This window comes from Lynx canadensis, chromosome B4 (assembly GCF_007474595.2).
Source record: "Lynx canadensis isolate LIC74 chromosome B4, mLynCan4.pri.v2, whole genome shotgun sequence".
Taxonomy (NCBI): domain Eukaryota; kingdom Metazoa; phylum Chordata; class Mammalia; order Carnivora; family Felidae; genus Lynx; species Lynx canadensis.
The window spans coordinates 78,962,052-78,985,317 of record NC_044309.1 but is presented as its reverse complement, the minus strand read 5'-3'; the positions used below and the strand labels follow the sequence as shown (position 1 = coordinate 78,985,317).

General features: G+C 52.6%; 2 protein-coding genes across 3 annotated transcripts; both read right to left on the bottom strand.

Annotated features, from left to right (window-relative positions):
- Positions 1 to 730: 730 nt before the first annotated feature.
- On the bottom strand, positions 731 to 10,567 carry SOAT2 (sterol O-acyltransferase 2). 2 transcript variants are annotated; one of them, XM_030322701.1, is made up of 15 exons: positions 10,237 to 10,559; positions 9,705 to 9,760; positions 9,044 to 9,180; positions 8,632 to 8,691; positions 8,237 to 8,344; positions 6,524 to 6,800; positions 6,022 to 6,091; positions 5,168 to 5,252; positions 4,617 to 4,662; positions 4,281 to 4,410; positions 3,205 to 3,302; positions 2,677 to 2,775; positions 2,035 to 2,170; positions 1,395 to 1,540; positions 731 to 1,192 (listed from the first exon to the last, which is right to left on the bottom strand). In XM_030322701.1, the coding sequence occupies exons 1-15, from the start codon at positions 10,310 to 10,312 to the stop codon at positions 1,142 to 1,144; spliced, it is 1,575 nt and encodes a 524-aa protein (XP_030178561.1). In that variant the 5' UTR covers positions 10,313 to 10,559; the 3' UTR covers positions 731 to 1,141. The 2 variants fall into 2 exon arrangements, with proteins under 2 accessions (XP_030178561.1, XP_030178562.1); XM_030322702.1 differs by lacking the exon at positions 731 to 1,192 and having other exon boundaries at positions 1,447 to 1,540; positions 3,230 to 3,302; positions 10,237 to 10,567.
- Positions 10,568 to 11,607: 1,040 nt separating this feature from the next.
- IGFBP6 (insulin like growth factor binding protein 6) lies at positions 11,608 to 15,858 on the bottom strand. The gene is made up of 4 exons (XM_030322704.1): positions 15,170 to 15,858; positions 13,054 to 13,193; positions 12,749 to 12,868; positions 11,608 to 11,955 (listed from the first exon to the last, which is right to left on the bottom strand). Exons 1-4 carry the CDS (start codon positions 15,495 to 15,497, stop codon positions 11,833 to 11,835), a joined length of 711 nt encoding a protein of 236 aa, XP_030178564.1. The 5' UTR covers positions 15,498 to 15,858; the 3' UTR covers positions 11,608 to 11,832.
- Between the last annotated feature and the right edge of the window lie 7,408 nt (positions 15,859 to 23,266).

Sequence of the window (23,266 nt, the reverse complement as noted above, 5' to 3'; positions counted from 1 at the left end):
TGAAACCAAGGGGCGCCTGGGTGGCTCAGTCGGTTAAGCATACAACTCTAGTTTTGGCTCAGGTCATGATCTCGAGGTTTCATGAGTTCCAGCCCTATGTTGGGCTCTGCACTAGCAGCATGGAGCCTGCTTGGGATTCTCTCTCTCCTCTCTCTCTCTCTCTCTCTCTCTCTCTAAAATAAGTAAATAAGCATTAAAAAAAAAAACCTCAGGCTATCATTTTAAAAATTAAATTTAATTTAAAAATTAGAAAAAAAGATCCTCTCCTTAGAGTGACTACAAAGTCTGGCTTCTGGGATGGTTGTGAATGTGAATATTTTGACCTTCTGAACCCATACAGTCAGGACACTCTTCATTTTAAGGTCCACTTTATAGCGGTGGATACTGTGGCTCACGAAATGAAAATACTTGTGTAAGGTCTATACGGACAGTTCCTCTCCTGGGTCTGTGGAGGGAAAGGAGGCCTGTTATGTGCCCTTTCCAAATGTGCTAGAGCTTGCCAGGAGTAGAAGGATTAAGGGGTGTGGAAACATGAACTGCGGAAGGAAGAGGTGGGAGGAAGGCGAGGTTGGGTTTTGGGGAGGGGCAAGGCACCGGAAAGGCGAGGCAAGATGCCACCTAAGACCCTCAGCCCCTGCCAGCACAAAGTCTTGCTGCTGTAGACACAACTCTTCAATCATGCCTGTCCACTGTGGGCCTTCAACAAACAACGAAGGGAGGAATAAACAAATGAATGAATAAAAAGGGATACAAACTTTATTATTGTATTGGAAGCAGTACAAAGAGTCAAACCTTTCTCAGACCTTGATGGCCCTCATTTCTCTAAGTCACCCCACATTCACCAAATCTATAAGATCCTTCAAGTATCCCCAAGTCTGGACAGTGATGAGGTAGGAGGGGGCTCTGTGCCCAATCCGTGGGGCTTGGCGGCTCAAGAGCCACCACCACAGTGAGTTTGTGCTTAGCGGTTCTACAGGTCCTCAGATCTCAGTCCCTGGCATTCCCTGCTGGGATCATGCCTGCCAGGCCCCCTTGACTTGGAGCTAGATCTAGGAATGCAGGGAGAGGTGCTCTTGTCCGAGGCTTTGCAGGCAGAGAAGGACTTGGTGGCATCCTCTGGGCAGTGACGGTGCTCTGACTTCTAGGTATGGCAGGACCAAGATCGAGGTGTCACCAGCCCCCAGAAGGTTGTCTGTGCCAGAGAAAGGTGAGTTATGCATGAGTTCCCTCCTGTCCCCACCCTACGCGTCCAAGACATGGGAGCCCATCACCCCCAAACCAGGCCTAGCCCCTGACCATGGCTATTGAATTGGGCAAGAACAGGGGGCTGGCTCTTGGAGAGGGGAGGTGTGTCCTTCTGGATGGGGAGCTGAGGGAGGGCGGTGGTCCCTTACCTGGGGTAGGGGGCAGTGTCGCCGTGCATACCATTCCTGGCAGTACAGGCTGACTTGGATGCCTTGGCCCAGAAAGAGCAAGGTCCACATTAGCACATTCCATGCTGGGCCTGTGTGCCGGTCATGCATCATGAAGTTCAGCAGCCCTGATGCAGGAGGAAAGGTTGTTACCCCAATTCCAGTGCCTTGTCTCCCTGGATGCCCCCCATCCCTCCATCCCAGGGTACTGGGAAGAGATGGAACAGGAAAGCATCATTGAGGAAGATCTTGAGCCCAGCTCCGGCAACCCATGGAGGTCTCAAGCGGCTCATGTAAAACCAGGATTCCTCAGTTTACACATCAATATCCTGGATCTCATACTAAACCTCCCAGCCTCATGCCAGTTTTCTCTCCTTTGTCTCCCTCTATGTGTGCCCTGCTCAGATGCTCCACTGCAGCCAGAAATCTTCTCTCACACCCCCCAGGATACCTCCTGCTGCTTCCCTCCCTGTTCCCAAGTTCCTCCCCACCCCAACTTTCATGCCTCTTCCCAGAAGGGTATGTGGCCTCCCCCATCCATCTGGAATCTGCAGGAGCAGGACTCCTGGCTTCCTCCCTCTGGATGGCTCCCCCTCCAGTGGCACACAGAGGCCAAGCTCACCTCCAAAGACAAGGAAGAGCATGAGCATGACCGGGTAGAAGAATCCCAGGACAAAGCAGAAGATGTACTCATGGACCACTGCAGAAACCAGGAACACACCCAACATGGCTGCCCCTCGGGCCCGGCCACCGAGAAGCTGGCAGGGGATGGGGGAGAAGGGTGGAATGAGTCTCTCTAAGACTCTTCCACAAAGAGTCCCCTCGTTAAGGAAGCCAGAAAGTATACAGTACAATGGAAAGAATATGAGATTTGGGGGTCTCAAGGGGTGATACGTCCTACTTAAGTTCTTTGGGCCTTACATGCAATTTTTTAAAGGGGACATAATAATACTTACTTCTCAGGATTACAGTGCAGATTATGTATGTGAAAAGCCTTGGTAACTGAGAATTGCTACATGCATGTTTCTTAGAAGTCTAAGGAGGAGAGAAATGCTCTGTGGAGGGGTGGGGTTAAGAGTAAAGAGGGAAGGAAGTTAGATCCTAAGAAGGATTTTCTGCCCACTGGGTTGGGTAGAAAGGAGCAGATGAAAGTCCAGGGGGCCCCTAGGTCTGGAAAAGGAGGATGATGCAGAGGAAGGGAAGGAGAATGTTCTGGGGAGGCTACATTAGCTGTGGGAGCTGAGGGGGTCTGCAGAGCCCATACCCACAGCCCATCTTGATAGACGTAGCTGTACAGCCAGTCATGGACCACCACGTTCCAAGTGCGGTAGTAGTTGGAGAAGGACGTTGAATTCCACCAGTCCTGGGGAAGAGTGGGTCAGGGTTAGGGGAAGGAGGTGAGCATCAGGGCCCTGACTCTTCCCAGGCCCCAGTGGCTCCCCCTTGCTCCCTGCACCCTATCCCAATGTTCTTCCACAAGGGGCTGGGCCCTGGCTGAAGAGGGACAGCAAGAACTTTCCCTGCAGTCTCTTCAGGACCTGAGGCCCACACTCCCTCCTTCATCCCCTCTCAGGAGAAGATGGTTCCAGTGTACCATGCGCACAGAAGCAGTTAGCCCTGGCTAGTCAAGAGGTGGACAGGTGGCATTAGAGCCACACCCAGAGGAGCGCATTTCTCACGTGAGAGCTTGACAGCATAGCTGAGGTGACACCCAATGGAGCCATCATCCTCCCCAGATCGCTCCCCAGACCTCCCAGCACCCAGCTCCCAAGTGGCCAGGTCCAGGCCCCACCCGATAGAACATTCTGTCTCCAAACCGTAGCATCTCTGCGAAGGCGTTGAGCCAGCAGTGGAGGAAGGCAAAGAAGATGAGCAGCAACATGAAGATGCCTGGTGAGTGGGGACAAGGGCTGCATGTCAGACTGCCCACCTGGCTCCCTTGGGAAGCCCTGAGGGGCCCTCATCAGCAACCAGGGCCCCAACTCCTTCCAGCCAATTATTTGTCACTCACAAATTCTTACGTTCATTAATCCATCCATCTGCTCATGAACTCCAAGCCACATGTCAGGGATGCACAGATGAATCTCAAAGCCCTGGCCATTGGCAGTTCACAGAGTGGTTGGAGAGAGAGAAAGAGAGAGAGACAGAGGCAGAGATCGGGACAGAGACATGTCCAACCATGCGTCAAGGTCAAATGTGCTGGGAGCTAAGCACGGGTGGCTATTGAGGTGCTTGGGAATGCAGAGCAAGGGGTGGGTCATAGTGACTGATGGCTAAAACTGACAGGCTTCCTAGAGGAGGGGGCATCTCTGTTATGGGCCTCCAGAAACGGACTGGAGTTCACAGCTGGAAAATGGGGAAAGGTCATTCCAAGCTGAGACACCAGTATGAGCAAAGGCCTGGAGGCATGAAAGTACATGTCTTTCAAGGAATGGCTGAGCTTGTGGCAGGACGAGAAGATAGGCTAGGCTGTCGGGGAAGGGGTCTTGAATGCCAGGCCAAGGGGTCAAATCTTATCTGGAGATGCCAGCAATGGGGAGTGACTGGAGTTTTGGAAGCAGAGTAGGGAATGATTAACCTGTAGGAGGGAAGTTCATCTGGGCAGCAGTGTCAGGGGAAGGTGGGAAGATTGAGAGGGAAAGCAGGCAGGCAAGGAGGCCGATGTGGAAAGAGGGAGTGGAGTGGCCATCTGAATGAACTGAGACCCTGGCAATGGAGCAATGAGGAGGTGGGGGACACATGTGGGAGAGGTTTCTGAGGCAGGAGGTGTTGAATCTGACTGAAGGAAAGGAGTGAGGGGAGGGAGGAGCCCCCCGCTAAGCCTTCCCAGGGTGCAGCCCTCCCCAGCCCTGCCTTCGGTGGGCATACCTGGCAAGGTGGCGTGCATGATAGACAGCACCAGAGCCCGGGTACTGAAGGGCTCCCGGCTCATGTTGGCAAAGACGGGAACGCAGAGGCGGCCCAGGATGAAGCAGGCATAGAGTACGCAGCCCAGAGCCTGGGGGGCGGTGGGTGGGGGGTACATAACTTTGACAGGGGTCACTAGCAGCTGCCCCCTCAACTCTGGAATTGGATTCTGGCCCAGCACCTGCCTCCTCTTACCTTAGCCCCACCCTCTGACCTCCTCCCCAGGCCTCCCGGACCCCACTTCCAGAAATGCCCCACTCAGTCACCACAAGTCACACTTCTACCCCATCTTCTGACCTGGGCAAAGTTCTTGGCCACGTAATTCCACCTGACGTTGGGTGTCCTACAGCAGCAATGGGGACAATATGTTTTTAGTCTTTTTATCTTTTAGCTTGTTCCATACCCACTGGTACACAGGTTCTAGGGCCCTCTCTCCGAAGCTCCCTCAATTGCTCGGGCCTGGGAGGATTATCTAGGCAGGTAAGGGTCTAGAACACTTTGGACCTTCCCCAATTGACATGGCAAATGGATTTTTAACTTGAAGGTCAACTAAAGTGCAACCATCGGGAGGTTGCTCCAGACCGATGGGTTTCCCAGGGTGCAGGATTTTCAGTGCTAACACTGGGACAGCCCAGGGCCAACCCAGGACAGTTGGCCACCCTTGTGGGTTGTGCTTGGAGAAGGCTTGGAGAAGGCGTAGTCTGTCTGACACCTATTTCCCATTTTTATTATGGGATGCTTCCTGAGAACGTGGTCAGTGCCTGAGGCTAAAGGCCTCAGAGAATGGAAAGTAGAAGGCAAGGTCCCTGATGGGTCTGGGCATTTGGGAAAGAGGAGCAGGGTCTTACCTGGGGTAAGTCTCCCTGTAGATTAGTGTGGGGCAGAAGAGGAAGTAGAGGTAGCTGGAGAAACTGGGGGCCCGCATGCCCTCACCTGGGGAGGAAGGAGAGGGCTTGGATCAGTGAAGTGGGGAAGGAGAGAGGGCAGGGGGAGTGGAGGCTGGGACTGGTGGGTGGAGGCCTGGATGGGGCAGAGGTGCGGGGGGCGGGGGGGGGGGGGAGTGGGAGGGACCCGACATTGGGTCTGGAGGTGCAGTCGGAAGGTGAGACTAGGCAGGAGCTGAAGCTGCTCTTTGGTTGCCCTTCTTTTGCTTCCATTCTAGGCACCCTACTTTCTGGTGCAGCACCTGCTGTGGCCAGAGTTTCATTTGGCATTTATAAGCTCCACCACCCATTCTTTCTCTCCTTCTGCTCTGACGCCCCCACCACGTTTTAAAAAAGATTTTATTTTTAAGTAATTTGTACACCCAACGTGGGGCTCGAACCCATGACCCTGAGATCAAGAGTCACATGCTCTGCCGACAGAGCCAGGATATACGTCCATCAGATCTTAAGTCCAACACTTAACCACTCGGTCATCCTGGTACCTCCTGACTTGCTAATATGAGGCTCTCATACTCTGGGTCTTTCCAGGCTAAGCCTGGAAATTGGAAAGCGCCAGAAGTCCTGGGCCACAGAGGTACCATATCTCAGAGGTGGGACCAGAGGATGCCTAATGACTAAAGCGCACAGAGTCTAGTTGGAGGTCAGAATTCTGCCCTGGGAGCAACACAGGCTTAGGAAGTCAGAGCTTTTATGAGAATCCTGGTATGGCTGGCTTCATTCAAACAGCCAAAATGACTGAGTTCAAAGCAGTGCCTCACCTCCTCTGGCACAAAGGGTTCCAGGCACAGCCTCTCTCAAGAAGGAGTAGCTCTTCATCAGGAGCCTGACCTGAGAAGGAATGGAAGGGAGGTTAAGTTGCTGTGTGGCTTTGAGCAAATCACTTAAAATCTCTGTGCACTTGTTTACCGAAGAGAGAGGCCGGCGGATTGCAAAATCTGTACGATCAAAGCCCATACTTTATTTTTTTGTCGGGTAGTCTTTTAACCTAACACAGGTAGCTGCTGGGATGAATCAGGAGTAAAGACGTACAGGAAACGCCAGGGCGGAGCCTCCAACCAGCCAACCCCCCTGACTCCTTGCAAAATCCGATTACTTTTGCATAACAGCAAATATCCTTGGTTCCTGCTGGTGCCCTCAAATCCTTCCAGATGGACTCCGCCCCTAGTAACTAGCTCCGCCTCCACCAATACTGTAGTATCAAGTCCCCTTCCCCACAGGGGCCCTAACCCAGCCTCGCCTGCCCATCACCCCATCACCTACCTGCTCAAAGACCAGGATACAGCGGGAGGCAGGCGGGAGCTGATACTTCAACGCCACATGGACGGGGAGGACCCAGAGCACGGTGGTGTGGACAGCCAGCATCATGAAGCCCAGGCCCACCCCCAGCATCCAGGCCCCTCTTGCCCGGGGCCTCGCCCACAGCCTCAGGGCCTGGTAGGGCACCAGCAGAGTGGACAGGAACATGGGGACCCACGTCATCAGCGCCAAGGGCAGCTGTCCAAAGCTGAAGATCAGTAGGTCAAACTCCAGCATCAACCTTGGAGTAGAGAGGAAGAGACAAGGTAGACAAATGTGTGGCCCGACTTTGTCCCCTCCCTGTGCAGTCAGAACTCTTGGGAAATAAACTGAGGCATTTTGCCCGAGTTTCCAGCTCCCCATATCTGAAGGTGTTCAAGATGGCACCTCTATTGTCCCAAACTTCTAACACAGGGCGTCGCTGGAAAAGACTGGATTGTGGGACGGGTTTGCTTACAAATGACCTTTAGAGCCCTCTGAATTTTGCGGTGTTGCAGAAGGGCTCAGAACTTTGTATGCCGTGGGCATTAGAATATGAGGTTTTCAGAGTTTAACTTTGATTTTTGTCAGTTTTGTTCTTTTGGAACGTCTGTCGCTGCAGACGCAAGTTAGTGGAAAGCAGGTCGTTAGGTGTTTTGTTTGCTTAGGTTAAGAGTGTTTGGCTTGTAATGGTGAAAAGTTGGAAACAACCTAAGTGTCCCTTGGTAAAGGACCAAATGAGCAAAAGACTGGCACCTCCAGACCACAGTCGTTAAGAACAGTGGGCTGACCTGGAAAGATCTCTGAGATAGGAAGATAGGTTGTTAAGGAATGAAATCAAGAAGTACAGTGAATATCTTATTTATATAAACTTTCTACACACCGCTTCTTGGTTCTTATAGACACGTGGGGGTGAATGCGTGGCAAATGCTCTAGAGGGACTCTCTCAAACCTGTGAAAACCCTTACGTCCGGTCTGGGGTTGAGGGAGTAGTCGGGAAGGACGGTCCCTTGACACGCATTTGGACTTTTTACTGAGATTTGATCCTTATACCACTCATAGAATTAACAACAGTTTTACCAGAAGGAAATACTGTTGCAGAACCTGCAGATCTTTGATCCTTTTCTTTTTACTGCTTCCTAAGCCCTACTTAGGGTGAGGTAGGGGACATGCAAATACAGACCCCCTGGGGCTACAGAGCCCTCTGAGGCTCAACCCCAGTGTGTGGGGGGGTGCTCTTTGGGGGCGTTTGCATGCGTGTCTGTCTCCCCCCTCCCCAAGACTGGTAGTGCCTCATAGACAGGGAGGGGGTCTGGCCGTCATCTCTCTGGCTCCCAGGGCGGGTCCTTGGGAAGTGCTCCATGAAGGTTGCTTGGATTGAACTTGGGAAGAACTTGAGAGAGTGGTGTGAAGCGAGCCTGCTAGCTTACATGGATCTGCCTTGGGGCAAGTTTCCTACTGAGAAGTATTTGAGCAGGGAAGGTCAGAGCAAGGGCCATCCAAAGGCTGTGGAAGGAAGAAGTCAAGGTGCGTTTTAGGTGGGAATGTTGCTGGAAGCAATGTTGATGTGGGTCCAGGAATCACAGGATCAAAGGAGGGCTTGTGCTGTCTTAAGCCAGTGGCAAGTGGAACACTAGAGACCTAGGGGGTGTGATCTGCATGCCTGTCCCAGGCATGCGGGGGGGGGGGGGGGCCTACCTGCCCTCATCAATGAAGTCGATGGCCAGGGTGCTGATGATGAAGACGCACAAGCCGGCGATGAACATGTGGTAGATGGTGCGGAAATGCTGTACTTCCATCAGCTCGCTGGGGGGACAGGGGCCCGAATGTCAGCGTGGGAGGGTCCTCGAGGTCCCGCGGACCCGCTCAGGCACTGTACGCAGGTGGGAGTGGGGTGGGGACTAGTGACTGGGAACTTCCAGCTAAAGGCTGGGCCGATCACACCCAGGGCAAATGGGGAGACTAAACTTTAGAAACCCTCTCCAAGTCTTCCCTCCAAACACCTAGAACCCGAGGATGAGAAATGAGGTGTCCTGGGACCCTCGCTGAATCCCTTTCTTTTCCTCCATCCCCTGCCCTTTACGTGGACTTACTCAAGCAGGGACTTTCGGATGATGAAAATTTTCCGCTTCCCCAGGGATGGCTCCCGGGCCCTAAATGAAGACAGTTGTTCTGGATCAGGACCCAGAGGAAGAAGGCCCTGGGTAGAGAGCAGGGCCTTGCAGAAGGTCAATACTTGGGAGCCAAAGGCAATAGTAGGTAGGTCAGGGTCAGGGCCAGAGGGCAGGAGCAGGTGGAAGGTCAGGGCCAGGGCAGAAAAAGGCCCCAAAGGTGGAGGTCAGTGTTGGGCAGGCAGAGGCAATACGAGCAAAAGAGGGAAGGTTGAAGTTGGGGTCATGCCAGTGCTGGCAAAGGAAGTGTGAGACGATATTTAGGGCTCATGACCGTTATGCTAGAGGAGCCTGCTCTAGCCATTCCCCAGCCCCCAGGTCCTCAGACTCTTACTTGCTCAAGGAATCTGGAGGAATGGAGGACAGGGGTCCGCCTTGTGGTGGGTAGCATTGGATGGCTTCCTGCACGGCCCGATCCAGCAGCTCTATCAGCTGTCCCTGTGCTTGCTCCAGCAACTGTGTCTTCACAGCCTGCAGGGCAAAGCAGGGCAAGGCCCACTGTCCCTCCACCCGGGCAGCCATCCTCTGATTCCCCATATATCTACTGAGCTTCTTCTCTCTGAACCAGGCACATTGCTAAGCGCTGGGGATAGAAACATGAACAGGCACGGTTCCTGCCGAGAGGCTCCCCCCAAATTTCTCTCTCTCTGGCTTCCCAGACCAGCAGTGAGGACCAAGGAAAGACATTTCCAGCGCCAGGGCCTGGATCCCAACCACCTTGTCGTCTCTGACCCTACTCCCTTCCCCCTGTCCCCAGCCTTCCCTCTGCTGACCTTTAGCCCGACTAACAGAAGACTATTCACTGGCTGACTCTTGGCCCCTGCCCTGCTGACCTGTATTCCAACCCCCTCCATCTTAGCCGTTGGCTCCAACCTGATCTGAAAGGTTTTGAACCCAAGAACAAATTGTCTTTATCACCAGGCTGGTCTTCATCCCTGCCTCCTTCCACTCCCAAGACCTGTCCATCTTGACGTCTGACCCCTGACCTCCCTCACCTCCATATGTCGGGTCCATTGCACCAAGTCCAGGCCTCTGTCCTTCTCAATGTTTCCTAGGGGGCGGGGTCAAAGGGCACACCCAAGGGGGAGGGGGAGTTAGGGTTCTGTGACCTTGTACGGACCCAGAAACATCCTCTTTCCAGGAAATGCTTTCTGCAAGCTCCGCAGCCTCCCTGCCCCCAACCAGTCGATATGTAGTATCACAGTGAGGCGATCAGAAGGGGAAGTTATGGGAGGCGATCAGAAGGGGAAGTCATTTTTGCAGGGGGTGAGGCCACTGGGAGCCTGATGACAATACCCGGGACTGGGAAGCTACTCCATTCACCCTCTGGGGTGAAAGAGTCTGCAAGATAAGGCAAGGCCCCCGCTCCGAATGTCCCTTTCACTTCCCTTTCCCGGCTGGGCAGTGAGGGACAGAGGCAGGGGCTGCCTCCCCTATCCTCCCAAGAGAGTAGGAGCCTCCCCCGCAGCAATGCGTCTCCACCTCCAACGTCCCCTGAGCTTTCTGCACCCCCAGAGGGTGCCTCACCACCTCCGGAGCGTCGGCGCTCTTGCTCTCCTCTCGGCCCTTCTCCCTTCCGCGATCGGGCCGCCCTTGGCTCCATGGTGTGAGTCTCGAACGGGCAGTAGGCGGCTATGGAGTGTTCCCTCCCTTCCTTCACAGCCTGCCAAGCTCTTATCTCACTCGGTTCATCTGACAGCTCCAAAGACTAAAGTCCTTTCAGGAGGAGGAGACCTCCAGGAGCACAATAGGTTATCAGGTCTAGAGGGTAACACTTCTCAGCTACAGGCTCGGCTCAGCTGGCTGTCCCAGGGAGGGTTGCAACACCCCAACAGCCCTACCCGCTGCCCAGATGCCCAGCTGAGCGAGCTATCCCTCCCACCGGAACAGTGGCCGTGCACTGTGTACCTATCTATGTCCATGGGGAGGGGGACTTTGCCTCTCTGAGGCTTATCACGTAGGATGACTTGCCTGCCGATCTCTTTCCCAGCAGCCTGATCTCTTTCCCAGCAGCCTGAAGGATCTTTAGGTATCAGTGCACTCGGCTCCCTTAGACCAGGAGATAAGGTGTGGGAAAGAACCTTGTCAGCTCAAAAGCACTGTGTGCAAGTGATTAATGTTCTGATGTGACTAATGTTCTGTGACAAGGTGGCGTTCTGGCCCCCCCAGGAAGTGTTGGGTGCCAGGACCCCCTCCCCCCAAATCAGCTCTTCCCTACACCTGCTTGGATTAGCATGTGGGCAGAAAGGGGGCAAAACAAACACTTATTCAGCACCTAGGGTACACCAGGTATCGTCACAGACCACTTTGAAGGAAGAGCGAGATTTGAATCCCCCCTCTGTCATTTACCAGCTGTGTGACTTCAGGCGAACGACCCAGATATTTTAAGCCACAGTTTCCTCCTCTGAAAAACAGGGGCCAAAGTTCCTCCCTCACAAGGTTATTGTAAGCTCAGAATGAGGTAGTGCAGGTAAAAACACAGGATCCAGGGTCTGGCCCATGGGAAGGGCTTAGTAAATAAGAATTTCCTTCCCTTTTTTAGTAGGATGTAATAGAAGGATAAGTGCTTCGAGAGTTTCCTCTTTGTTGGGCTTCTGCTGGGGATTAGCTATTAATCCTTTCTCTCCCTTCTCCCATTGTGTCCAAAGATGAGTGTTGGAAACAAGGTCACAACTTCAGACCAAGGTCATGGCCTCAATGTCTCCCCTGCTCTCGCTCCCTGGTGGGTACTGGGGTGAGGGCTGAGGGCTGGAAACCTCCGCCAATGGCTGTCTCCTGCATCCCAAGTGCAGCAGGAGAGACAGAAGGTAATCCACGGGAAAGGAGAGCTGCTATGGGGGACGGGTAGAGAGAAGGGGAGGGGCTCCATAAATGTGAGAAGTGGACCCGGAGACGTAGGCCAGAGACCCCCAACACAGCTTTATTAACATCCCAAGCCAACACCAACCATCTTTCCATGTGTGGGGTCCCAGGGGTGAGGGGGACACTGGGAAAGGGCCTGACGGTGGAGTGTGGGGCTCAGGGCTCCCGAGTTACTCGTCACTCAACAAATGACCCAAGATGATAGCTCCGTGCTCCTGCCAATGGTCCTGCAGCCTCCCCCTCCCCGCCCCCTGCCCAGCCTTAGCCGCTGCTCCCGGTGGGACAGGAGGAACCTCCTTCGCCTTCTGGGGACCCCGGCAGGGGCTGGCCCATCCGATCCACACACCAGCAAGGACCTCTGCGCTGGCCCTGGGAGGAACGGCACTGGGGAGAGAGGCACACAGATCAGACGTGCGGCACTGAGGCTCCCGCAGGAGGGATGGGAGGGCCCGTGGGTGGGGGATGGGCTGTGGGCCCCAAGTCTGAGTGTGCAGAGACCTCTGAGAGCTCTCAGGACAAGGAGACAACCTGGGTCCCTTTCTCTTGCTCTCCTCTTCTCCACCCACCAAACGGTGCCCATTCTTCTAGGCAGAACAGTAGTTCTCAAAGCGTGGTTCCCAAACCAACAGCTGCAGCAGCAGCGGGCACTGTGTTAGAAATGCGAATTCTCGGGCTGAGAGGGGCTCAGCCACCTGGGCGTTCCCAGCCTTCCATGACTCTGAGCCGCCTCGAAGATGTGAACCTCTGAGTCAGGCAGTCTGGCTCCTCTGCCACAGCGTGGGGCTATTCTCTAGGTTTCTGTGGGCCCTAAAAGTTGGGGGATCATTAAAGGCAGTGGCAGTGTCTTCTTTGTGCCCCCTTTGTTGTTGTTTTTAATGTTTGTTTGTTTCTTTGTTTTGAGAGAGAGAGTGAGCACGAGCTGGGGAGGGGCAGAGAGAGATCAGGGCAGAGAGACAGGGGGACAGAGGATCCGAAGCAGGCTCTGAGCTGACAGCAGAGAGCACAGGGTGGGGCTTGCACCCACGAACGGTGAGATCACAACCTGAACCGAAGTCAGATGCTTAACTGACTGAGCACCCAGGCGCCCCTCTTTGTGCCCCTTTGTAAACTCCCCCACCCCATCCCTGGTAGGAGCCTTGTGCCACAGGACCGAGGGGAGGAGAGGTGGGGGCCTCACCTGCCGCTTCCGGTAGAAGCCCCGATGGTCACAGTTAGGCACGTAGAGGGTCTGAGCCCCTCGGTACACCTCGGTCTGGAGTTGCTGCAGCACCGAGTCCAGATGTCTGCGGCACGGGCCCTGGGGGAAGAGAGCGCAGGCAGCTCAGAACCCATCCAGCCTACCTCCACTGTCCACCCCCCTCCCACCACCAGCCAGGTTCCCAGGATGCATGTGGGAGACTTCTCCAGGTCCAAGGGGATAGCCTCGGACGGGAGTGTGTAGGACTCCCCACCCTGCCTGCTCCCTGCCATTCACAAACGCACCATCTCGGTGTCTTGGGCACCCCCTGGACTGGGCCGGGCAGGAGTGGTCGAGGTGCCCGGATTCCTCTGTTGGTCTCTGCGGTTCACATCCTGTGGACGAGTGGTCCCTGCCTGGGATTTACCCTCCTTAGGATTCTCCCCTACAGCCACAAGGGAAATGAGGGAAGAAGAGTCCAGAAATCAGCCAGATGTCAAAGACCAGAACCAAACGGAAGAGAGCCCTGTTCACCTTGACTCCCTGAAGCGGGAGGAAAGGAGGGGCTTTCCAAGTAGGAGCAATGAGGGTGCTTAGAACCTGGCTCCGTTACCTTCTCTTGGCTTCAGTTACTTTCTCCGACAAATGGTGATATTAGCTTTCCTGACAAAAAAAAAACCCAGACTAGTTTTAAGGCTTATAAGGGAGAAGCACTTTGGAAAGCAAAAACCTAGGACGAGTACAAGTACATTGGGAGGCCTTGGGCTTGGGGAGAAAAGACCTGGCTGTTCCCCCTGAAGCCAGCAGGGGGTGCACCAAGCCAGGGAGATGAGGCAGAAGAACAAGGGGTATGGGAGGGGGTTAGCAGGGACCCAAGTGGAATGTGTGTCCCCGCTGTGACCCTGCGGTGACTCAGCCCACCCCCTCCCAGGCTGTAGACATGGTTACTTTAGGGGCGCTTGCACTGGGGGCCTCTCCCTTCTGGTCTCCCATAGCTCAGCCTAGCTCAACCCCAGTGGTCCCAGGAGCAGGTACGATTCAGCCCTTAACCAGGACAGGCAGAGGGCAGGTTGCAAAGATGCAGGGAATGAAGGGCTTCTGACCTACAGGCTGCTCTTGGCTCTGGAGAAAATGTCACACGTGGTGTCTGGGGGGCCTAGGGAGAGCTCAGGATGGGAGGAAGTGAGGAAATAAATCAGGGCGTCAGGGCAAGGGAAAGGCAGGGAGGAGAGTGTGCACTGCCTGGAAATCGCCCCAGGTGTAAAATGATATATTATGGCCCCTAAAGGGATCGTCTCTCCCTTTCCATGCCCAAAGACAAGCTCTGCTCAAGTCCCCAGTCCTCAGACCTAGACATTTGCTCCCACCTGCCTACTACCTGCAACCCAAGAGCAATTTCCTCTGCAATCCTGACTCGCATCCTTCTTCCTCCACCTTTCTCAGACCTTGCCTCTCATTCCCTCCACGACCATGCTCCCACTGCCTCCTCTGACCCACCTACACACCCCTTCCTATGAGGACCCTCTAGCAGCTTGGACCCAGGCGTTTGGGACTGAAAGAAATTCCAAGTTAATTTCTCATCCCTTTCCGTGGAAGAAACCAGGAGATCAGATGCCTGGTTGGGGGGAGGGAGTGCGCTGCTTTTATTTCCTGCCCTATCTGTCCCTGCTGCCCCCCATCTTTTGGGTTCTGACTCACTTCTGTCCCATCCACCCAATGACTCAGCCTTCTATTTTCCTCCCTAGGGTAGGGTGGGGTAGGGTGGGTGGAGGGTTCTGAGCAGCTTTAAATCATAACCCTGATTTGGCAGATTCCTTCTTTTCCCACCTCTATCCCATCCTTTTCAGGCCCCCAGAGTCCGCCCCCTGACCCCAGTGTAGTCTGACACAATTCAGGATTTGGGACATCTTCTGTTCTAGGCCCTATGTTCACGTGCTTTGGACACCCTGATATTAAGAGGAGAGGAGGGGATATTTCTCAGTGTGTGTGCAGAATTTGGGAGTTGGGGTTCCCTTCCCTCTTTCTCCAAATGGAAGCTGAGAACAACACCTGGGTCCTTTCTCCAGCTCCGGGGTCCAGGGAAGGAGCTGGGATGCTGTGGCAGAGGGCATGGCCCTAAACCCTCCACCCTCACCTTTCCCCTCAAGAGGAAATAGAAGGGGCCAAAAAGGTTGACCGCTGGGACATGTCCCTGCTTTATCCCCAGGGGCCCCTAGCTGCACCCTGGCCTTCTAGCGGCTCCCCGCCCTTGCCCCTTCATCCCCCCCCCCCCCGCAAACGTGACGCCCAGGGTTAGGAAGGGGAAGCATCAATGGCAGAACCCATCGCAGGGCTCGCAGGGCTGCCCGCGTCCTTTCCAGGACCCTGCCGGCCGCTTTGCGGGTCTCACGTGGGCGGAGCAGGGGCGGGGCGCGGACTCACCCGAGGGCGCGCGCGCCCGGCGGCAGCGGCCCCGGCCCAGCAGCAGCGCCCGCAAAGGCGCCTCGTCTTCCTCGGGCGGCTGGCACTGCAGTCCTGGGGCGCAGTTAGGGGTGTAGACCCCGCACTGCTGCCCCTCCCTCCTGAGACAGCCCCCAGCTTCCTTACAGCCCTCCGCCGGCGGCCCCCCCTCCTCCTCCACGCAGCCCCCTGGACAACCCGCCTGCACCCCCTGCCCGCAGCCTGGGCACCGTGCCAAGGCGGCTCCTGAGCGGGCAGCGAGCAGCAGAGTTAGCAGCAGCAGGAGCGGCAGCAGCCTGTGGGGGGTCATGGTCAGGATTTTTGCCCCGTCCACTCCTCCCAGCGCAGTCGTAGCACAGCTGCTGCCCGCCGCCGCCCCTCCGCCTTAAGTAGCCGCCGGTCAGGGGCCGGGCCCTTTAAGAGCCAGGTGAAGGGGGGTGGGGGGAGAAGGCAGGGGCATTCCCTAAACTGGGTGGGACTGAAGAGGCTCCCCCCGCCCCCACCTGGTCCTCCCCACTTTTCTCTGCCCACTCCCTTCCCAGTTTCTGTTTACTTCCCAAATTACTCTGATTTTTCTTGCTTTGTTCCCGGGACTCTTGGCTGGAATTTGGGAGCTGGACAGCTGGCTGGAGGCACTGGAGAGTGGGGAGGGGTGGAAGAAGGAGAGGACGGGAATTGGGATGAAGGGAAAAACCTGGAATCCAGCGCGGGTGTCTGTGTCCTGTCGGGGATGAAGCCGCCGCGGGGACTCTGGTGGAGAGGGGACTGTTGTCTGAGAGGGATGGGGAAGGGATGGTGTGTGGGAGTCACCAGGGAGATGCGTGCCAAGGGAAAGAGACAAGGCAGGGATGATGGGTAATGGGGTCTTGGGATAGCCCACTGTTGATGGGAGAAAGTAGCCCAAGGGAGAGGCAAGGAAGAGCAGGGCCTGAGATGTTAGTGTGGGAAAACACGGGCCAGGGGGCCAGACTGGGGGATAGAACGGTTGGGGGAAGCAAGGGGAGAGATGGGGAGAGGGTGGGGAGTCACACCCTGAATGAACACGCTTTAACCCTAGGATCGCGGTGGGCTCATGGGAGTATCCCAGAGGGTCCAGTGTGCAAGGGCGACAATGTGTTCGCTGAACACCTGGCAGGAAGGGACAGGGTAGTGGTGAGGGATTAGCCCATTGAATTATGGAGGTGGTGGTGTATGGGGGTGGGTGGGTGAAGCACAAGTTAGCATGAACCCATACTCTGGGGGCTCTTGGGAACAGTGGACAGAAAACAGCCCCCCCCTCTTCTGTCATTCATCCAGGTTAGCCCACTCCTCCATTCCTTTCCTTTCTTAGCATCTGCCCCCCTCCCCCTCCCCCACCCCGGGCATCACTTATTGGGTTTTCTGGATTCATCAGGTTTTGCTTTGCCCGGGGGGCACTGGACCTGGAGAGTCTGGGTATTTCTTCCGGCTGTCTGTCTACCCCACCCCCACCGCCCACAGCGGCTCTCTGGGACAGTGCCCCACCCATCCCCAGCCTCCTAGCAGAGTCGGCCTTCCTAGAGGCAGGAAGAAGGACCGCTTCCTTTGGCAACTCACACCCGCTCCGGATTACGCAACAAGGGCCATCTCATTCTTTCCTAAAACAAGAGCTCTGGGCAGTGGCTAAGTTTAAATTCTGGGCCCCCAAGCAATAACGTCAGCAAGGGCTTCCTGAACTTTTAGGTAAATACAAAAAAAAAAAAAAAAAAAAAAAAAAAAAAAGATCTTCATTCCCAGCAGCCCTCTGCCCCCTTCGTTGGCTTCCCTGGGACCCTAGAACATGAATTTGGGGAGCAGTGCCTTGCAGTGGCTCTGAGACACGGACGCAGTTTGGACAGGCTGGGAGGAGGGGGGTTGGGGGAGTGGGAGGGGGCAACTGTCCTCCACTGTGTGAAGACTCTGTGACTTCCTGCCCCAAGCTCTGACCCCAGGGTGGAGAGCTCTGTCCTGTCCCCAAATCCCTACCACTATTTATTATGCCTTGCACATGGTTTCCAGCTTGTTGCTCCTGCATAAAACAGGAAGGCCCTGGGAAGTTTGGGATGGGGAAGAGATGGTCATGCTCCCTGCAGGATCCGCGTGCTCCCTGCAGGATCTTGCTTCTCCTTTGTAGGTTATATTGCAGGAAAGCCCAACACTTGGCTAGCCTCTCATATCCCCCACTCCCTTCTCAAACAGATTCCCCCAGGTTTACTGCTCCCACCTGCCCAGCTTGCTCCCTCCCTGCAGTGCAAGCTGGGCTGAGCAGTCCAGCACCGCCACGGTACTGTTGTACAGTACTGCCCTTTCTCCACCCCTCCAGTGTGGGTGTCCAGAGCTGTACACGGTGGGTGCTGGAGTCTAACCAGTGTCTTCCTTGAAGACTGAGACTCTTGGACTCTGCTTTTCCTCCCTTGGGGATGCCCTTCACCACAGCGCCGGGAGCCGTGGGATCTGAAGCACGTGGTGAGTGCTCAGGATGGAGTGTGGGCCAAGATGCAGTCCTTTGGGACTCTGCCCTCCTTGAGAGAGAAGAGTTTGCTGAAAGCTTTTCCAAGGCTGTGAAAACAGCTTGGGCTATTGCTTCGGCTTTTCCAGAGGTAAACTCTGCTGAGCCTCCTCCTCCTCCTGTACGGGACACTGTCTTCTTTGGATCCCTTATGCTCTGTGACTCTCACACCCAGTAAAGGAAAGGGCCTGCCTAGAGCTTTGAGTCTGAGGAAAGACAAGTGGTGGCCCATTTCACAGGCAGAAAGCTCCGGGGATGCAGATCAATGATCACATCACGACATGGCCAAAGTCTAGCATGGGCTAGACGGGGACTCTTGGGTAACCTCAGCTGGCCTCCAGCTTTCGGTCCCTGCAGTCTCCACAGAGCCTTCCAGTTGGTGCACACAGTCCTGACCATGGGACTCTCTCCTTCTCGAAGGCCTCTGGTGGTGCTCCATGTCCCCTGCCCCTCACCCCGAAAAATCTGTGCTCCCATCTACCATCCATGGCTCTGGGACAGTGACCCTGGGAGCACACTCTGGTTCAGCCAGCTGGTTGGGTCACCTTTCCCAGAACCCCGTGGCAGTCTCCCATCTCTGGAGCTGAACTGAGATTAGGGGAAATGAAGGTGTGGCCTAATCGGGACTCAGAGGGCAATTCTTCCTCTGGATTCCAAGCATTCATCTCACAGGGACAGAACCTTTATTCCCTTCAACACAAACCAAATCCCATCACTTCGTCCTCACCTGCTCAGCAGGCAGGCCAGCTCTGTGCCTTCCTTTGAATTCATCCACATTATTGTGCTGCTATTGTCAATTTTTGTTTATCTTTTCGTGTGTCTTACTTTTCCTGTTAGACTGTTGGTGCTTTGAGAACAGGAGCCCCACACCCTCTTCATCTCTGGGCCCCCAGCTACTGTATAAGGAGTTTGGAATTGATGCAAGTAAAAGTTGGTGTTTTGGGTGGGAGCAGAGATAGTCCTGGGGGAGAGCATTGAGAGGTAAGGGGCACACTGTACCACTTCTGGAGGCTCCACCATCACTCCTGTGCTTCTGGGCTAGCCCAACCCACCCCAGGAGGTCTCCTGGCCCTCCCACCACTTCAGCCGTTCTCTCTCTCTTCTTCTTCCTCCTCTTGCATTCAGAGTAAAGGCTGAAGAGTCTAAGAGGCCCAGAGTATGGTAGGGTGCAATAAGAGAGGGACATCTGGCTCCAGAATAAGTTACAGAGGGCATCCTAGAAAATGAGGCTTTATAACAGAGCTTGGGAGAAGAGATGGGAAGGCAGCAGGGCATTTTTCTAGACTGGGCTGGAGTCGGCCAGACAGTTGGGAACGGGGAATCATTAGTGGACAAGAAGCAGCAACTGGGGATCTGAGATTTGCTTCTTTGTAATTAAATGAACAAAGCGTATTCAATAGATTCATAGAGCCTTTATTTATGTGGATATAACTAGCTTAGATGGACGTAATAGGGAGACCTGGTGCTCTCTGAGAGCTTAGACTTTATATCTCTTCATCCAACACATACTTCATAAACACTTAAAAAAATCAACAAGGCTGCTAGGGTATTCCAGGATAGAATGTAGACTGTTGCAAACGAATCTAACTGTATTACAGATCTATGACATAAGCACACTGAAGGTGGTGAGGGGAAAAAAGGTGCTGACCTCAGTAACTCTAGAAAACAGTGTTTTGACTGGAAACTGTAAGGCTAAAGATAAAAGGCACAGCATAATCTATATAAACACTGTGCTCTAGTTGATACATTTTCTCCTGGGCTTATAGGTTACAAACTTTAGAAACTGCTTTAGATGTAGAGCAGTGTTGAACAAATAAGTTACGGATATTGGGAGCAGGTTTCTCATTGCTGGTGGGAGAAGCTACAGATAAGTAAGGGGAATAAAGTAGAAAATAAAAATCCAAGTGCATACTGATTGTATTAATTTGTTAGGGCTGCTGTAACCAGGTACCATAAATCAGGTGGCTCAAAACATCAGAAATTTATTGTTTCACGGTTTTGGAGGCTAGAAGTCCAAAGTTAAAGTGTTGGCAGGGCCATGGTCTTTCTGAGACTCTAGGTAGAATCCTTTCTCGCCTTTTCCTAGCTTCTAGTGGTGGCCATCGATCCTTGGCATTCCTTGGCTTGCAGATACATCAGGCTAATCTCTGCCTCTGTAATCACATGGTCATCTTTACATTGGCTTCTCTCTGTGGGTATCTGTCCAAATTTCCCCTTTTTATATAAACACCAGTCATATTGAATTGGGGCCCACCCTAGTGATCTTGACTTAGTTAAATCTGCAAAGACCCTATTTTCAAATAAGGTCACACTCTGAAGTGTTGGGGCTAAGATTTCAACATTTCTTGTTTTGAGGGACACAATTCAATCTATAACACCGATACAAATAAGTGATTAAACAAATAAATTAACAAATAAGTGGGGAAGAGGAGACAAATCTTCCTTCCAGAAGACTTCCAATGTATGTAGATACTCGGGGCGCCTGGGTGGCGCAGTCGGTTAAGCGTCCGACTTCAGCCAGGTCACGATCTCGCGGTCCGTGAGTTCGAGCCCCGCGTCGGGCTCTGGGCTGATGGCTCGGAGCCTGGAGCCTGTTTCCGATTCTGTGTCTCCCTCTCTCTCTGCCCCTCCCCCGTTCATGCTCTGTCTCTCTCTGTCCCAAAAATAAATAAACGTTGAAAAAAAAAATTAAAAAAAAAAATGTATGTAGATACTCTGACCTCCAGAAGGTAGAGCTTAACAACTCTCCCACCTTGGGCTAGACTTGGTGATCATGCTTCTAAAGGGGAAGGAAAAATAGTAACTTCATAGGGGAGACACGTGGCAAACACTACCTTAACCTTGTGATCAAGGTTAACCTCACCAGTGATTGTCAAATGGGTATTCATGTAGCCCCCCTCCCCCATATATGACATGGGAAGTACTTCACCTCTATGAATTTCTTTCCACATATCCATAACCCAATCCAACTGCAAGAAAAACATCAAACAAATCCAGGTTGGGGGACATTTTACAGGATACCTGGCCCATTTTCCTCAAGACTATCAAGGTTATGAAAACCAAAGAAGGACTGAGAAACTGCCTCCAACCAAGGGAGACTGGGGAGAGATGACAATGAAGACAGTGTGGTACTGTGGATTGAATCCCAGATTTTGATCAAATCCAAATAATCTTTTAAAGGGGGGAGGGGCGCACCTGGGTGGCTCAGTCGGTTGAGCATCTGACTTCGGCTCAGGTCATCATCTCACTGTTTGTGAGTTTGAGCCCCGCATCAGGCTCTGTGCTGACAGCATGGAGCGGTTTGGATCCACTGTCCCCCTACTCTCAAAAATAAATAAACATTAAAATATTTAATTAATATATATATTAATTAAAGGGGGGGAGGGGCACCTGGCTGTCTCAGTTGGAAGATCATGTGACTTGATCTCAGGGTTGTAAGTTCCAGCTCCACATTGGATGTAGAGATTACATAAAAATACAATCTTAAGGGATGCCTGGGTGGCTCAGCTTGTTAAGCATCTGACTTTGGCTCAGGTCATGATCTCATGGTTTGGTTCATGAGTTCAAACCCTGCACTGGGCTCTGTGCTGACAGCACGGAGCCTGGAGCCTGCTTTGAGTTCTGTATCTCCCTCTCTCTCTGCTCATGCTCTGTCTCTCTCTCTTTCTCAAAAATTAGTAAACTTGGGGCGCCTGGGTGGCACAGTCGGTTAAGCGTCCGACTTCAGCCAGGTCACGATCTCGCGGTCCGCGAGTTCGAGCCCCGCGTCAGGCTATGGGCTGATGGCTCAGAGCCTGGAGCCTGTTTCTGATTCTGTGTCTCCCTCTCTCTCTGCCCCTCCCCCATTCATGCTCTGTCTCTCTCTGTCCCAAAAATAAATAAACGTTGAAAAAAAAAAATTAAAAAAAAAAATTAGTAAACTTTAAAAAATTCTTTAAAAAATACAAATAAAGTCTGGAGTGTAGTTAATAGCAACGTACCAATGTTGTCTTCTTAGTTTTGGCAAATATACCATGGCCATGTAAAATATTATCAGTGGGAGGAACTGGGTAAGAGATATTGGGCAACTCTCCACACTATCTTTGCAACTTTGCTATAAATCTAAAATTATTGCCAAATAAAGAGCTTATTAAAAATATATATCACAGTAATGGTTTCACCTCAGTTTCTAAACAAACAAACAAAAATTTTGTATGTCCCATGCCCTCAGCTGAAGATAGAGAAATAAGTAAGATGGCCCCCTGCTTCCGAGGAGATCACAGTCTATAGAGGATGGCCACGTGAATTACTGACAATGATAATAATAATAATAATGATAATGGTCAATAAAAATAATAGCTTACATTATCTAATACTTTCTATATGCTGAGAACTGCACCAAGCACTTTACATATAATTCTCACTGTAAGTTATTAAGATGGGTGATATTATTTGCATTGTTCTTCCTATAGGGGAACAGTAAGTCTTCAAATAGAGAAGTGACAGAGCAGGGTTTGAACTCAGATTTCACTTGAGCCCTCTGTGAGCTGCTTCAGTGTTGTCAACCTCCTAGTCATCTTTGACGGTGTTGCTGGAGGGTTTTGTTCAGAACCATCTGCTGGGAAAATCCATCTCCAAAAGACCTCTTTAAACATGATCACTTGGACTGGGAAAAGGACCATTCCACAGAGCGTCTGTGGTTAAATTCTGAGCCTTTAATTCTGAGCCATGGCCAACATGACTATCAGAACATTAGGCATCAGAAGGATTACCTAGGATCTTAATGGAATTTTCCACCTGTCCCTATTTCAAACCCAACACGTCTAAAATCACACTTATTTTCTCCTCCCACGAACCATTCCTTAACTTTCCTATTTTGGGCGTGGTCTCAGCACTCTCCCAATTTCCCAATCATCTTCCATGCTTTTCTCTTTTCTCCTGAAATTACCTATTCCTGTTGCTTTCCCCCATCTGGTCTTAAAGTGTTTCCATTTCTGTGGCCACCTTGATTATTTGGGGTCTCATTGTCTTTCACCTGGGACCATGACAACAGTTTCCTATGGACTGTCCAGTTTTCAGACATTATCTACTCTGTACCCAGACTATTCTTTCTGAAATGAAAATAGAGCATATAATTCCTCTGCTTAGAAACCTTCAATGACTCCCTATTAACTCCAGGATCAAGTCCAAATCCTTGGTTTTCAATCCTCTTGTTCTATAACCCCTATTATTACCTTTCAAGAACCACCCACCCTGACCAAATATGCTCTTTGAATTCATACTTTGGAGCTTTTATTCGTAATTACACTCCTAACCTTGCCCTTCTTCTCTAGCCTTGTATTCTCTAGTTTTTATGATCAAGTTCTGGGTGAAATTGAATAAGTCTTTTCACCCTGATCCCAAGAAACTCACAGTCTCTGGGGAAAATAGACAAGGAAATCAACAATGACACTATGTAAGGATAGGAGGGATCAAAGACTAAGTGACACAGAGGGAGAAAAACTTAAGCTTGCCTGGGAGAATCAGAGAAGGCTTCACAGGGGAGATGATGCTTTGGCTGATTGTTGGAGTAGAAACTTATTAGGGAAGGAGTA